Source organism: Mustela nivalis, assembly GCF_964662115.1.
Source record: "Mustela nivalis genome assembly, chromosome: 1".
Classification (NCBI taxonomy): domain Eukaryota; kingdom Metazoa; phylum Chordata; class Mammalia; order Carnivora; family Mustelidae; genus Mustela; species Mustela nivalis.
The window spans coordinates 150,228,941-150,245,293 of NC_139020.1; the positions used below are offsets into that span (position 1 = coordinate 150,228,941).

Genomic DNA, 16,353 nt, shown 5'->3' on the forward strand with positions numbered 1-16,353 from the left:
CAGAATATAAATTCCACTAGCTTTCTCCTTTATCCTGTTAGTCTCTCCATAACCAGGCATCCTGCTTAGCACAAAACAGACATTCAACCAATTGGAACTAATTGCATCCAATGCTCCAAGCTGTGAAGAGAGTTTCTCAAGGAAAATCTCCCCAACAGTCTGAAGACCGTTTGCCACACTCTGTATCTTTTCTTCTCACAGAAAGAAGATGGCATGTATTTATTCAGTAGAATTTGAGTGCCTGCTATGGGACAGATACTGAAAGGGCTATTGCCTCGCATTCTTGTTGAGGTAAACTTCAAAGGCTTTCAAACTGCACATTTAAAAATGTGCAATTCAGGGGCGCCTGGGTGGCTCAGTGGGTTAAGCCACTGCCTTCGGCTCAGGTCATGATCTCGGGGTCTTGGGATCAAGTCCCGCATGGGGCTCTCTGCTCAGCAGGGGGCCTGCTTCCCTTCCTCTCTCTCTGCCTGCCTCTCTGCCTGCTTGTGATCTCTCTCTGTCAAATAAATAAATAAAATCTTAAAAAAAAAATAAATAAAAAATAAATAAAAATGTGCAATTCAGCGGCATCTAGAACATTCCCAGTGTTGTGCAATCACTACGACTGCTGTTTTTAAATGGCACCCAGTTTGTGTTCCCCAGAAGCTGGGCACATTGTCACAAAGAAGAGATGGGTCCAGTGTCTGAGAATGGAGAGTTAAACTCACCTTTGTGTACTACCTTTGTTTAGAAATCACGCTGGCTTTTTGTTTGTTTCTGGTGCCGAATGAGAAGAAACACTCTGTGTTTCTTGTGTCTGTGTTCCGAGAGTATCACGCTGGAGTGCCCCTGGAAATTCCAAATTCCCCATCTGGAGGGAATCTGCCCCAGCTCTGGGACAAGGGAAGGCCTGAGGAACTTGAGATGATGGGTGATTCTCCCCCAGGAGGAGGGATGACAGCGGACAGACAGCACCCCACCCTGTTTACCACTGTGTGTGCTGAGGGACAAAGCAACAGTGAAACCCCCTGGGCTGGTCTGTCTTTCAGGCCCTAAAGTTTCCCTCTCACTGTGATTAAATAAATACCCTTACAAGCTCTACCAAGAAACATCTTTTCTTCCATCACCCTGGAATATATTCTGCTCTATAGATGAGGGGAAACTGAGGCTAGAAGTGATGTGTTCAGGCTCACTCGGGAGTGCGGGCTGGGCTGGTGTGCCAGGTGGAAGGAGGTTTTCTAGGGAAACCGCCCAAGACCCCGGCCCAGCCCTCCCTGCCATGTACACCAGCCTTCTGGTCACTGCTGCACAGGGCACCACCTCCCCACCCCACGTGGCTGCCTGGGACAGGTAACCCTCTGGTTCCTCCCACTGGCCAGCCCAGTGCACCAGGTCCACATCAGCTCGCATCTGCAACCCTGTCAGGAAACCCAGCACAGGGTGCCTGGGCGGCTCAGTCTGTTAAGCATCTGCCTTGGGCTCTGGTTGTGATCCTGGGTCCTGAGATCAAGCTCCATGACCAGCTCCCTTCTCAGCAGGGAGTCTGCTTCTCCTTCTCCCTCTGCTCATGCTCTCTCTTTCTCTCTCTCTCTCTCAAATAAAATTAAAACAAAACAAAGGAAACCGAATACAAACAGATCAGGAAAAAAACTCTCTGGGACTATATACAAGTCTGTTTATTTGTGTCCATAAAGGCAACATCCACTTAACCTTTTAAAATCACTTCTCTGAAAACCAACTTTCTGGAAATGCATCCTTTATAAGCATAGAGCATGTGATAATGTGTAAACTTACAGAAGCATTTGAAACAGATAACTCAGTTAATAGTTCGCAAGACAAAAAAAAATAGTTTGCAAGACAGGTTTTTTGGGGGGGAGGGATTACAGGTCTTTCCCGACTTGATTAAAGTCTTTACTTTATTCTGATTAAGGCTGTAAGAACAAAGATTTATTTTAATGGTGCCAAACAACTAATTACATGATTAAAATGACTGGCTGAAATTTTGAGTCATCCCACAGTTAAAAAAGGCGGCCAATGTTTTAAAAGAGAGGATGACATTTTCACAACTTCATAATTTTTTGTTGGTCCTGTTTATGCCACATCAGTAGTAACCATTAGTTGATTATTCTTGCCTTCCCGGATAGGAGGCACTTCTAACTTACTGAGGAAGCATTGTCATACTTTATCAGCCCTGGTTATTTTGAATTTTGAAGGCTCTGTTTGTACACAAGTAAGAGACCCAACATAAATATATCCGCACATGTATATTATTTGTGAAATTTGAATATTTGTCTGTTGTAATTGAAAAAAACATGCTCACAACCATATGAAAGTGTGTTTGAATTTCCACAAATGTGTTTGGATTTTTTTAATGCCTTGTATTTCATGTTTGGAAATCAGACCATGCTAATGCCTTCACATCCTTACACTTGTCATCGGCATCCAAAGTGTGGCTTCCATTAACAAGTCAACCTTCAAAATAAAAGACTCAAGGTCCAGATTCATTACTTCTTTGTTCCTGTGTGCACCTGGCTTCCGGGAATATACCATGCTTCGGATATATTATTAGAAAAACTCTAGGAGAGCATGTCAAAGTTGTCTATATTGTTCCACAAAAGCTAGAAGCTCATGAAAGGAGCAGGCAGCAAGGAGCAGCAATTGATTCCACAGTTCCTCCTGGAGAACACATCCTTGATTCCACAGTTCCACTGGAGAACACCATCTGTTCAGGTAGAAGGAAATGAACAGTCCTTCCCTTACAGTATTATGTAGAGCCTCACTGAAAAGCTGCTAAGAATTCTCCTTCAGTTTACTCATGCCACAGGCAGGCAAGCCTGGGAGAGGAGGGCTGCCGTAGCCACAGCCCCACTGAACTCTTTCTTCGATGAACTCACATGTGGCAAGAGGAAAAGCTGACTGTGGGGTGAGGAGCCCACGCTCTGCTGTGGATGTAAGTTTTCTTCCTGCCACTTGCTCAGGAACACTTACTATAATACAGTTTCAAACTCTTAACTCTGGGAAGCTCAACTCCATCTTTTGCCTCTTTGTTTTTCACAGGGCATCATGGAGATCGTGATCCCCGGTGGACTGCGTGTAGGAGGAGCTGGGAGTGTCAGGGGCGTAGAGCTGGAGGAGCCTACAGTATTGGCAGCGCATGAACGGCCCCCTGCAGGTTCTGAAGAGCTGTACTATGTACTTGCGGAATTTCTCCCCGAGGAAAAAGTAGATGACTGGATTAAGGCAGCAGTGAACGAAAGCCAGGGTCTCTGTGGCCTGAATGGCATAGTCCAGGTGCCTTTCAAAGGTGCAGTCCTGAAGGACCCCCAGCTCCACCAGTGTCTCCAGGAAGAGCACCACATTGTAAGGTGTCCAGAACCCCAGGAAGAGGGCCACCACAGCAAAGACCATCCTCACCGCCTTGCTCTTCTTCTCGTTTTTGCAGTGCTGCAGTGTCCTGATGATCATGGAGTAGCAGAACAACATGGTGCCCAAGGGAACCACCAATCCGAGAATGTTGATCTCCAGGGAGCTCAGCACCTTCCACCTTGTGGAGTTGAGAGAGTACTTGGTCTTGCAGTAGGTGTGGTTGCGCTCGGTATAACACGTGCTAAATAGAAGGCCTGGAAGGGAGGCCAGTACAGCCACAGACCATGTGGCCAAGCTGGTGATGACCCCATAAGTCAAGGTCCTCGCTCTCAGGGAGAACACCGCATGCACAATCGCCAGGTATCTGTCAATGCTCATGAGCATGATGAAGAAGATGCCGCTGTAAAAACCCACCAAGTACATCCAGGAAATGATCTTGCAGAGACCGAGTCCAAAAACCCACTGGTCTGCAGCATAGTAGCCCCAGAAAGGGAGGGAGAGCACGAAGAGCAGGTCCGAGATGGCAAGGTTGAGCAGGTACACGTCAGTCATGGACTTAAGCCTCTTGTATTTGAACAGGACTAGCACCACCACAGAATTTCCAAGGAGACCAAACAGAAAGACCAAGTAGTAGAGAGGGGGCAGGAAGAGCTCCCCAAACGCTTTGATGCCTTCTTTGGTGCAAGGCTTGGGGATGTTTTCGTAGAGATAGTAATTACTATAGACGCTTTCATCCAGGGTGGTGTCTGCTATATCTGTGGGGTTCATTTTCAAATCTGCCAGCTCCTCAACCAGGTCTGAGCCCCCCCAGAAGCTAAGAAGGGGAAGCGCAAACAAGATTTCTGTAAGAACAAAACCAAATCAGAATGGTGCTGTATACAGAGCATAGCTGCTTAATATTTTGCCCCAGACCATTGCACAGCCTTCCCAACCTTCCCAAGTGGAACAGCGCCGTCCCACAGGGCAGTGTGGCCAAATGGGAAAACCCTGTCCTTGGGAGTTAGCAGATTCCATGGTCCAGCTCTGTCCCTTTCCTACCCTTCTGAGGGAGCTTCCGTTCTCTCATTTGTAAGTGGGGACAGTAAAACCTCCTTCTCAAGGAGGCGTTTTCAAGGATGCATTTCTAATCAGTAGTCTGGGGTTACTGAATCATTTGTAGGTCAGTTGAGATTCCCAATAGTCCTACACCCAGAGCCGCCTTTGTGACATAAAAACAAAAAACAAACAAAAAGATAAAAATCTATGCATGTTCCCCCTCAGATTATAATTCCCCAAATTTAGTAACTGCTTAGATAATCATTAGGCTACAAGATTGGTCACCTGACTTTATATTAAAATTCTAATTCCTCCTGCAAGCTTGACATAGATTTCAAAGCACATTCCCTGGTATTATTCATTTAATCCTACTCCATGCTCCTGTCCCCTGCCACCCTCCCAACAAAAGTCGGGCACTCTAAGCCAAGCAACCTTAGGGAACCATGGTGTAGATGACTCATAAAAGGTTCAGAGAAGTTAAATGAGGCCACACAGCTATATGCAAACCTTTCTCTTGGGGCCTGAGTCCTGGTGATGTGCTGGTAAACCAGTTCTGGGGAGGTAGGGAACTCTGATTTATGGTGTTTGCGTGTTTCTATAGTACAAATACTTCCACCATGGCAAAATTGCAGCTACCAACCACCTCACAGAATTCCTGAATCTTGGGGCACTTGGGTGGCTCACTTGGTTAAGCGTCTGCCTTCGGCTCAGGTCATGATCCCAGCGTCCTGGGATCGAGTCCCACATCGGGCTCCTTGCTCGACAGGGAGCCTGCTTCTCCCTCTGCCTCTGCCTGCCACTCTGTCTGCCTGTGCTCACTCTCTCGCTCTCTCTCTCTCTGACAAATAAATAAAAAAAAAATTCCTGAATCTTAGCAGTCTTGACTTGGCGCAAGTTGTCTCTGGCACACACAGCCAAGTCCCACATCCATTCTAGAACATCACATAAATGGGAACATGCCTGGCCTTCCAGGCCTGGTGGCCCGCTGCTTCTGAGCCAGTCCAGTGCTAATGCAGCAGATGTGGTCTCTTTCCCTTCTGAAGACTGCAGTATTCAGATAATTTCACAGTACTCAGATGGTCACTTGAGAGAACTTTCTGGTCTTTTCATCAAAACTGCATGCAAAAATCAGTCTTGTCCCCGGAATCCCATCCCTGCCGGAATGAGCCTGACAGACGTCCAAACAGCACATCACAGCCAGAAATGAAATCCCTTTACCTCCCCAACCACCCTCATTTGCAATCTAAATTGGCAAGTAAAGAGATTAAAACCTTCTTAAAGTTATACACCTGTTCACGTGTGAATCAGAGTATTTCAGGGATGAAGGGCTTTCTGACTCAAGGCTACCTCCTCCTTCTTCCTTCTTAACGGCCGCTTGTGTTCCTTATTACAACAGTGTCCGGTAATTCATGTCGACCCCCTACTTCCAGCCTCACCACCACATGTCCCAACACTCAAACTACAAACTACATTTGGTTTCTCAAGAAAGAGATTTGGGTTTCCTCCTGCAAACAGATCCTGAAGACCGGGGGCATCGCAGGGTCCCTGGAAATAATGTTGTACAATGAATATCGATTCTAGTTAGATAAAGAACAATTCTAATCTCTCTCCACCATTTTCCGGTGAAAGTTTAACAGACAAAGCTGAGGAATTAGGAAATTATAGGGAGAACAAAAAAAGTAAACGCAGCTGGTAAGTGCTGGGAATCTGCCTTCTTTCTTGACCTGGGAGTCTTGACAGAAGCAAAATGCAGAAAAATGTGTATATTTGACCAAAATTTTCTGTATATCCTAAGCGTGTGGCGTTGGTGGTATAGTGGTGAGCATAGCTGCCTTCCTAAGCGTGTGGACTGGGGCCAGATGTGCACAGCGAGAGAGACCTGCATCTATGAACGCCCATCAGACGAGGGCTTGGAGGATGTGAGTAGAAATAGGTGGTGTGTGAGCTCCAAGATAAGATAAGCCAGCTAGTAGCCGCAGACGCCTGAGTGTTGGAACCGGGTAGCTGGCCAGCTTACAGCACTCCCAAAGTCCACACACCTGTCTAGTGTCTGGAGAGCATGTGTGGCCTGTGGCCCGAGGCCCTAGGAATGGCCCCGTCCCCACTTACCTTGCTTTCCTGACAGCAGTTCTGAGGCAGGTCTGTGAGCCAGTGCCAGGCTTGCTCGAGAAGTAGAGTGCTAAGAAAGACAGATGCCTTTGAAGGGCGCGTGGCTTCCTGTGAGCACCAGCTTTATCCCTCACCCAACTATGCTGAGTTCAAGTGGGGTTTTTTTTGATAGAAGCAGCAGAAAACGAGTGACTAAGATGCACTCATTTCCCAAAACTGAAAGCTAGGAAGGTTTGCTCTCTGCTAGATTAAAGAGGAAAATAAAGTAAGTTTTCTTTTAAAAGAGAAATTTCTTGATTTTTAAACATTGATTTTTTTGGTTTTTTAATGTAAAAAATTGCCTTTGACCGGCTCCCTGCAGTAGAAATGATCTATATATTCAGGATCAGCAGGCTGTTTGTTATTTGCTGGTGGCAGGCAACCATAATGGGCTATATCCTCCAACGAGTGGGAATCTGAGGAGGTTGGAGGAGGAGGCCAGACACAGGCAGGAGAAAGGGTAACCAGAGGAGAGAAACACGTATGCGAGTATGTGTGTCCGGGAGGGGCTGGGAGGGCTGTAGTCAACCACATTCAATAACTGGGTGTAACGTGGCATCCGACAACCTAGCTTTAAGCCCCCTTTGCAACAGCCCTCTACTTAGAAATCATGGCACTTCCACTGACAGTGGTCGTGGCCGAGTCCCCCTGAGTTTGCATGGCAGTCACAGCAGTCCCAAATCTTCTGTCCATCATCTCCTCAGCTTCTGCCAGCTTCCAGATGTTTTCCCTCTACTGTCTTCAGTTCGGCTTCGAAGAGCCACAAATGTCATTTTTCCTAAGGAGTTTGCCTGAAAAGGGACCAGAGCCAGAGCATGTTTGTCACCCTTTGTTCATTATTACCTCTCCCAAAGAGTCTTTGTAGGTTTTTTTTTTTGCTTATCTCACTTCCCCATGAAACTTTTTTTTAAATTTTATTTATTTGACAGAAAGAGAGAGACAGCGAGAGAGGGAACACAAACAGGTGTAGAGGGAGAGGGAGAAGCAGACCCCTCGCAGAGCAGGGAACCTGATGCAGGGCTCGACCCCAGGACCCTGGGATCACGACCTGAGCTGAAGGCAGAGGCTTAACAACCGAGTCACCGAGGCATCTCCTCCCCATGAAATTTTAATACTGTTTATGATACAGTATGCATATATCAGTGCTTTATACATAAAAAGAGAAGGGTTTTTTTTTTTTTTCACCTCCCCAAACCAGTTTTTGACTCCTTGAGGGCAATCTGCCTTTACTATAAATGCATGAGTTAGAATGTTGTATCCCAAGGCGTTCTTTGACCCCAGGGCACTTGGGTGATATCTGGAGACATTTTCTTTGGGGACAGGAGGACCTGCTGCTGGCTTCTAACAGGAAGAGGCCAGGAATGCTGCTAAAATCCTACAAGGCAGAGGACAGCCCTCTATGATAAAGAGTGCTTAGAATGTCAACAGAGCTGAGAGACCTGAGCTAGGGCAGCCATCCCAGCGTGTAGCTGGAGAACCAGATTCACAGACACCCTGAGAAAAAGAAATGAAGATCTGTGATCAGATCAGTACGGGGAACTCTGGGCTTGGGTTCAGGTTAAACACCGCTCCGTACTGCAGCACCCCCTGGGGCTTTCCAGTGCCAATATCACTGTGACCTCTGGAAGCAGATATAGAATAAAAAAGCCCCTAACATATTTGACCAGTGAATCTACGCCCATTATACAGGGTAATTTATAGAATAAACGTATTTTTAGGTTCTGCCACCATCTTTCTCTTCAACGGGGTGGCCAGCTGGTTTGGCGAAGGCAGCCTTTAAGAGCTGCAAAGATGCAGATCCTCGTGAAGACCCTGATGGGCAAGACCATCGTCCTTGAGGCCAAGCCCCATGACTTCATCGAGAATGTCAAAGCCAAAATCCAAGACAAGGAGGGCATCCCGCCTGACCAGCAGCAAGCAAATGATTTTGGCAAGCAAATGGCTGGAGGATGGCCATACTCTCTCAAACTGAAATATCCAGAAAGAGGCTTCCCTGCTCTTGGGGCTTTGCCTGCAGGGTGGCCTCATCAAACCTCCCCTCTGTAAGCTGGCCCAGAAACACAACTGTGACAAGATGGTTGGCCCCAGTGCTCCCTGCACCCCCACTCTGTCACCTGCCATAAGAAGTGTGGCCACACCAACAACCTGTGCCCCAAGAAGAGGGTCAAATAAGGCCCCTTTCCCCACAGGGTGGCCTCCTGCCCCAGCCCAAAGCCCCGGGGCTTCAAGAAAGTTTTCTTTTCATTGACTGAAGCAGTAAATAAATAAATGAATCCCCCTATTTTTAAAGATTTTTATTTATTCATTTGACAGAGAGAGAGATCACAAGTAGGCAGAGGCAGGTAGAGAGAGGGGGGAAGCAGGCTCTCTGAGCATGATGAGGGCCTTGATCCAAGGACCCTGAGACCATGATCTAAGCCAAAGGCAGAGGCTTAACTTAGCCACCCAGGCACCCTAAATCCCCCTATTTTTAAAAAACGCAGAGCCTGGGGAAGCTTCTGTCATGGAATCCCAGGTCTTGAGGGACAAATGAGAGAGCTGGGGGCACAGAAGGAAGCTAGGAAAGTCCCGGGCAAGCCCATGTGAGCACCGTGCCTAAGCCTCTGTGGACCTGGCCTGGGAGGAGGAGTGATCTGGTGTTCGGGTTCTAGAACATGTGATAGGCAGAGGTGCCAATGATCGTGTGTTATCACTGGTGATTGTGGGTCCGGAGACGCTCCTTTAGAAGGCAGTTAATGCTTCCATAATTCAATCTGCCTGTGTGAGAAGCATCCCGGGTCCGAGGGAGGATGAGCGTGACTTCCAGCCTCTGCGTCGGCCGACAGCACTTGCTCTGAGGTCTGCTCCATCTGGCTGTGGATCCCAGTGCCACCAAGTCATAGCTATGTGAACCTCAGTCTTCTCATCTGCAAAAGGGATGATACCGCCTGAGGACTGTGGAGAGGCCCAACGAGCTAGTGTTGGTGCCAGAGACAGACAGGCACTCCACCATAGCGCTGGTGGTGGAAATCAGTAAATAAAACACACAGTAATAGCTTTCTCTCATGAAGTAGCTGAGCGCGGCGTGTGGCCCGGAGCCACAGCTAGGAACCCGGAGATATTTGGATGCAAACCCAGTGGGCCACATTCCATTTCTGAGTTAGTGCTAAGGTGAAGAGCACATTTCAGGTTTCCAAGTTGCGAAAGTTATTGTCCTGGAGAATGTCCGTCTTTCAGTTTGCAAAGTCATAAGGTTAACCGTCCTGGAGAAAGACTAAATAGGTTTTCCCCCCAGTAGGGGTTTCAAAACTAAGCAATACCCCCACCCACCTCCACAGAAAGATCCGTATTTAGTCATGTCTATTTCATAGATGGGGAAATAGGAACCTAGGGAGAGGACAGGTGTGCTCAGGGCCACACAGCCAGAGACGCAGTCAGTAACACGTACACTCTAGACGTTTTCATAGACACCATCTTCCACTGGGCTGAATGAAAAACTCAAACCTGACTAGAGAGGAGCAGACCAGGAAAATACACTCAGGGCAAATCCTCACCCAAGGCAAGGTGGTGTGTGGCCCAGCGCCGGCAGCCAATGGGAAGGAACGCCGCAACGTAAGACTACAGCGCCCTCTGGTGTACCAAACCTTATATCAACACCAAAAACATCCAAGTCTATTCCCCAGTCCATGCATACCACACCAGCCCACAGGAACCAGCCTATGTGACCCTGGAAACCATGCCCAAGGATTTCAGGAGGAGCTCCGTGGAACTCAACTGCAAGGCAGTGGCAGTAAAACATAAAAGATGTGGGGGCGCCTGAGTGACTCGGTCAAGCATCTGACTTTGGCTCAGGTCATGATGTCGGTGTCCTGGGATCAAGCCCCACCTCAGGGCTCCCTGCTCAGTGGGGAGTGTGCTACTCTCTCTTCCTCTCCCCCTGCCTCCCCACTCCCACTCGTGCTCTCTCTCTCTGTCAAATAAATAAATTAAATCTTAAAAAAAAAAAAAAAAAAAGCACCAAAGGCCTGGAGTCAGAAAAGCATCAAAGACCTGGAGTCAGACCCGTTACTTTCATTTAAAATGAGAAAAGGCTGCCAGCCAGGGCGACACCCGGCATTGCACCCAGGGACAGAGCAACAGCGAGCTGGGCCTGTAGGAGGCAGCTTATGTTTGACAAGTAGGGTAAGGTTAGTTAGTTTTCATGGGTTCTCTGCTGATTGGCTAATTTGGATAATTTGAGGTCTTGGGATAGAGGAACTGTCCTTAGCTCCCTGGGGTAGAGGAACTGTCCCTAGCTCCCTGGGGTCTGGTCCCAGGGTGATTAGGGCTGTGGACAGTAGTCCCAGAGCCCAGATGCTGATAAGGAAGCTACTGCTCAAAAAAGGGAACTGATCAGCCTCTAGTCAAGGCCTCAAAACTGGATCAAAACAGCACTTAAACAAATAAGTCATTTTACAGGGGAGGTCTGAATACACAGACAAAACTTTGATAAGGAAATAGAAAATTGCAAACAATTAAATTACAAATTGATTTTTTTTCAAATTGATTTTTAAAGAGATAACTAAAACTCCCTGTACATCTGAAAATTAGAAAACACATTTGCATGGAACCCAGACATCAAAGAAAATATAACAATGCAAAATAGAAAACACTTGAAACAATGATAACAAAGTATCAGTTATCCAAAATAGTGGTACACAGCTGCGGGGGACCTGAGAGGGTAACTGAGCCCTTACGTATTTATATCAGAAGGAAGAAAGAATGAAAATTAGTGAGAGCTGTTCAACTAGAAAAAGAAACAGTAGAAAAAGGAATTGTAGAATAAACTCAAAAATGGTATGAGGAGGGGCACCTGGGTGGTTCAGTGGGTTAAAGCCTCTGCCTTCAGCTCAGGTCATGATCTCAGGGTCCAGGGATTGAGCCCCGCATCGGGCTCTCTGCTCAGCAGGGAGCCTGCTTCCCCCACCTCTCTCGGCCTGCCTCTCTGCCCACTTCTGATCTCTGCCTGTCAAATAAATAAATAAAATCTTCTTAAAAAATGGCATGAGGAAAGAAACAATAAATATAAGCAGAAATTAAACACAATTTGAAAGTAAAATAGACCCACTGCAGTATCTGAAAACACAAAATTGACAAACCTCTAGGAAAACAGATAAAGAAAAAAAAAGGAAAAAATCTTGGAACATCCAGGAAATACAAATACAGAGCAGGGAAACAGGAGCCCCTGGGTGGTTCAGTGGTTGGAGGGTTGACTCTCTATTTCTGCTCAGGTTTTAATCCCAGGATCCTGGGATCAAGCCCTGCATCACACTCAGTGCTCAGTGCAGAGTCTGCTTAAGATTCTCTCTCTCTCTCTTTCTCTCTCTGCTCCTCCCCCTCTAATAAATAAATAGATAAATGGATAGATAGTTAATAATTTCTATAGATTTTTTTTTTTTTTTTTAGATTTTATTTATCTATTTGACAGAGAGAGATCACAAGTAGGCATAGAGGCAGTCAGAGAGAGAGAGAGGAGGAAGCAGGCTCCCTGCCAAGCAGAGAGCCCGATGCGGGACTCCATCCCAGAACACTGAGATCATGACCCGAGCCGAAGGCAGCGGCTCAACCCACTGAGCCACCCAGGTGCCCCAGAGAGAATTTTTTTTTTTTTTTAAGATTTATTTATTTATTTGACAGACCGAAATCACAAGGAGGCAGAGAGGCAGGCAGAGAGAGAGGAGGAAGCAGGCTCCCCGCTGAACAGAGAGCCCGATGTGGGGCTCAATCCCAGGACCCTGGGATCATGACCTGAGCTGAAGGCAGAGGCCTTAACCCACTGAGCCACCCAGGTGCCCCTTGATAGTTAATAATTTTTAAAAATCCATCCTAGGGGCACCTGGCTGGCTCAGAGGGTTAAAGCCTCTGCCTTCAGCTCAGGTCATGATCTCAGGGTCCTGGGATTGAGTCCTGCATCGGGCTCTTTGCTCAGCGGGGAGCCTGCTTCCCTTCCTCTCTCTGCCTGCCTCTCTGCCTACTTTGATCTCTGTCAAATAAATAAATAAAATCTTTAAAAAAAAATAAAATAAAAATCCATCCTAAAATTCATATGGCATCTGAGGAAACCTGAAATGGTCAAAAAATTTTGAAAAAGAAGAACATAGTTGGAAATCCCACACTTCCTTATTATAAAAGGCATTGGTATATATATATATATACATGTGTATATATATATATATATATATATATATATATATATATATATAAAATAAAGCTACAGCAATCGAAACAATGTGATATTGGCATAAAGACACACATATAGACCAATGAACTAGAATAAAGAGCCCAAAATTAATCCCCACATATATGGTCAAGTAATTTCCAAAAAAGTTGCCAGGTTCATTAAATTAGGAAAGGACAAGTCTTTTCAATAAATGGTTCTAGGAAAACTGGATATTCTTATGCAGAAGAATAAAGCTGGATTAGTTTATTAGTTTCACTATATACAAAAACTAACTCAAAATAGGTCAAAGATGTAAATATAAAAGCTAAAACTATAAAATTTTTAGAAAAAAAGTGAAAAGTCTTCATGACAATGGATTTGACGGTGATTTCTTGAAGATGACACCGAAGACACAGGTAACAAAAATAAAAATAGATAAAAAGACTATACCAAAATTTAAAACTTCTGTGCATCAAAGGACACAATCAACAGAGTAAAAAGGCAGTCTACAGAATGGGAGAAGCTATTTGAAAATTATATATCTGATAAGAAGTAATATCCAAAACACAAAGAACTGCTACAACTTGACAACAGAAAAAATACCCTGATTGGGTATTGGTGGTACTGGTACAAGGATAGAAAAATAGAAACAGAATCAAGTATTTAGCAATGAACGTCAGTGACTGTTCCAGAGACAATGTTTTTTATTATTTAAAAAATCTCCAATAATGTCCTACTCCCCAGAAACCTTATGTGTGAAATCCCATATGTGGAATCAGCCACCCACCCCTAACATAACAATGTAACTAGAGAGCCTGCTAATGGTTAAAACCCAGAGGAGAGCGGTCTCCTCCAAATGCCCCAAGAGATACTTCATCACCTAAGATTACAATTCTTCAGGGCAGAGGCACCTGCGGAGCTCAGTCAGTTGAGTGCCGACTCTTGGTTTGGGCTCAGGTCATGATCTCAGGATTGTGGGATCAAGCCCATATCAAGCCCCATATTGGGTTCTTCCCTGGGTGTGGAACCTGCTTAAGATTCTCTCTCTCCCTTTCTCCTCCACCCCTCTCAAAATAAATTTTTTTTAATTTAAAAATTAAAAAAATAAACAGTTCTTCAGGGCATATTCTCTGTACCACCTCCCACCCAACCCAACCAACACACACACAAACCACCAAATCCTATTTCTGGAATAACCAATTCCCTCCTTCTACCTTTCAGTCAGTCCTGGCTGAGGTTCTTCCTCCTGAACTCAGTGTTCTATCTCATCTTGATTATACACAATTGGAGACACAAAACATATAAACACAGGTTTGTATATTTTTAAAGTATAAACAATTGTAATGTCTCATTTTACATACGAGGGGGACTGTAAGGGAGAGTAACAGAGACACAGTTACCACGTCATTGGAGAAGCTGACAGGATGAGTTACCATGAGGAAGGGAGAGGGGGAAAAATCATTCCTGAGAATCCTTAGGGGGGACCTGGGGAGGCAGCAGGTGGCTGCCTTACACCCACATGGGCACAGTGGTTCTCTCGTGAGAACATTCCAAGTAACGCTTCATATGAAATTACATTTTTTTTTGAAATTACATTTATTTTAATCATAAAACCTTTTTTCATATAATTCTAATAGTACTGAAAAATGGTAGTTTAATTTAGAACAAAATTACTTTTTTCTTTCTCTGAACATATTTACAGCTTTATATATGTGTGTGTGCACCTGTATGTGTACCTGTATATAAACACACTCATGAATGCAAAGACTACTTATGTGAATAACATTTACACCTATACCAGAAGCTGAGGTAATAAATAAGGTCATGTAATAACATCTATCCATCGTATAACAGTACCTCCCAATCACAAAACTCCTCACCCCTCATCTTTTTAGGATCCAGGCCCATTTTCCTTTATGAGGCATGCATGCACTGTTAACAATTTCGAGATAATATTTGTTTGAGTCTTTGGGCTTTTTAAAAGGGGGAAAGAAGGAGACACATTATGGATAACTGAATGCCGATAAATGACCCCTTTTGCATATAATTGAGAAGTGGGATCAGTTTTGTCAAGATTCAGTCTAAGCTGAATTATGAAAATTAAGAAAATGTGAAATCATCCATATTTTATTACCAATATCAAAATATCACTGTATTAGTTTTCTGATGTGGCTGTAACAAATTATCACAAACTAAGTGCTTAATCAACATGAATTTATTACAATTCTAGCAGTCTGACTGAGATCAGAAATCATTTTCTAATTCGGAGTTAGTAGGCCCAGTTTCTTCTAGAAGTTCTAGGAAAGAATCTATTACCTTGCTTTTGTCAGCTCCTGGAGACCACCTACATTTGCTGATGATCTCATGGTCTTTGTCGCCAAAGCCAACTGTGTATTGTCTTCTCACCTCTCTCACTCTTTTTATAATGACCTTTGTGAGTACACTGAGCCCATCAGATAATCCAGAATAATCTCCCTATCTCAAATCAAATGTATGGGATACCATTGGAATGTAAAGGAACACATTCATGATTTGTGGGATTTAGGATATAAACATCTTTAGGGGCCATTATTCTATTTACCAAATCATATTCAGTAATATCATCACCGATCTCATCAGAAGACTAAGTATTGAGAAACTGTCATTGTATAGTAGCAGATACAAGTTTTCCAAGATTACAATGTTCACCTGAAAGTTCCCACTTAATCATTAGCAATAAATACTGTCAGCTGTTTCACTTGAAATAACAGGCTCACTTCATTCCTTTTCAATAAAATGTCTACAGAAAACTTACTTGGATAGTTATACTTTGTAAGTCATTCAGGTAAGATGGAATTGCATGTGAATAAGGGTAGAGGTAACAGAATCAATTTTCCCACTTTATCGGGAAATGCTGAGGTACAACTGGCACTGGGATCACTTGGGAGAGGTGAGGAGAGTACAGTTTTGTGTACTACCTCAATTTGTCTAAAGGTCCCAGTGGCTTTACCCCATTCCTTTTGTACCATCAGGACAAATATTACTAGAGTGAAAAAGATAAAGTTATAGTGTTATTATGAATGTAGTTTTGATATCAAGAATGCCCTGGACAGGGTCACAGGGATCTGCTGTCTGTCACCCCCAAGGGACTTAAGACCACTCTTGGAAAATTGCTCTTTTCAGGAAAATTGCCACCGGATGGCAGCAGGTACAGCAGAATTTCCCCGTTTACGCTGGCCGTGATTTAAGAAAGTTATTTCAGGATGAATTTAAAATTTTGTCTTTAAAGCTCAAAGACAGCATTTCTTTCCAGAAAATATACTTTAAAATATGTAACAGAATTCTGGGAAACAAGTGCTATTTAAGCTCGCAACTCAAACAAGTTTACTTTTGCTTGAGACAACTTCACACTGTAGAGTGCAGAAGGGCTGTGAGCCTGCTTCTCATTTTGTCATTCTTACTAAGAACACTAAACAGCTTTGATAATGTTAATTTGGTCATTTTATTAAATAAAACCAAACTTAAATATTCTGCCAACTGGAATTACCATAAAATTGCGGAGTTTGCATACAGAAAGGATCATGTCTAAAGTTTAATGAAGCTCATTTTTTTCTTCTAAAAGTTAGATCATTGAAGCACCTGGCTGGGTTGGTGGGAGGAACATG

General features: G+C 44.5%; 1 protein-coding gene across 2 annotated transcripts; it reads right to left on the reverse strand.

Moving 5' to 3' along the window:
- Positions 1-1,640: 1,640 nt before the first annotated feature.
- On the reverse strand, positions 1,641-6,612 carry CCR4 (C-C motif chemokine receptor 4). 2 transcript variants are annotated; one of them, XM_082715614.1, is made up of 3 exons: positions 6,493-6,612; positions 2,692-4,162; positions 1,641-2,658 (listed from the first exon to the last, which is right to left on the reverse strand). In XM_082715614.1, exon 2 carries the CDS (start codon positions 4,114-4,116, stop codon positions 3,034-3,036), a length of 1,083 nt encoding a protein of 360 aa, XP_082571740.1. In that variant the 5' UTR covers positions 4,117-4,162; positions 6,493-6,612; the 3' UTR covers positions 1,641-2,658; positions 2,692-3,033. The 2 variants fall into 2 exon arrangements, with proteins under 2 accessions (XP_082571740.1, XP_082571739.1); XM_082715613.1 differs by having other exon boundaries at positions 2,692-4,190.
- Between the last annotated feature and the right edge of the window lie 9,741 nt (positions 6,613-16,353).

Coding starts and splice junctions, on each gene's coding strand:
- CCR4 (XM_082715614.1), bottom strand. CDS start 4,116: ATGAACCCCACAGATATAGCAGACACCACCCTGGATGAAAGCGTCTAT.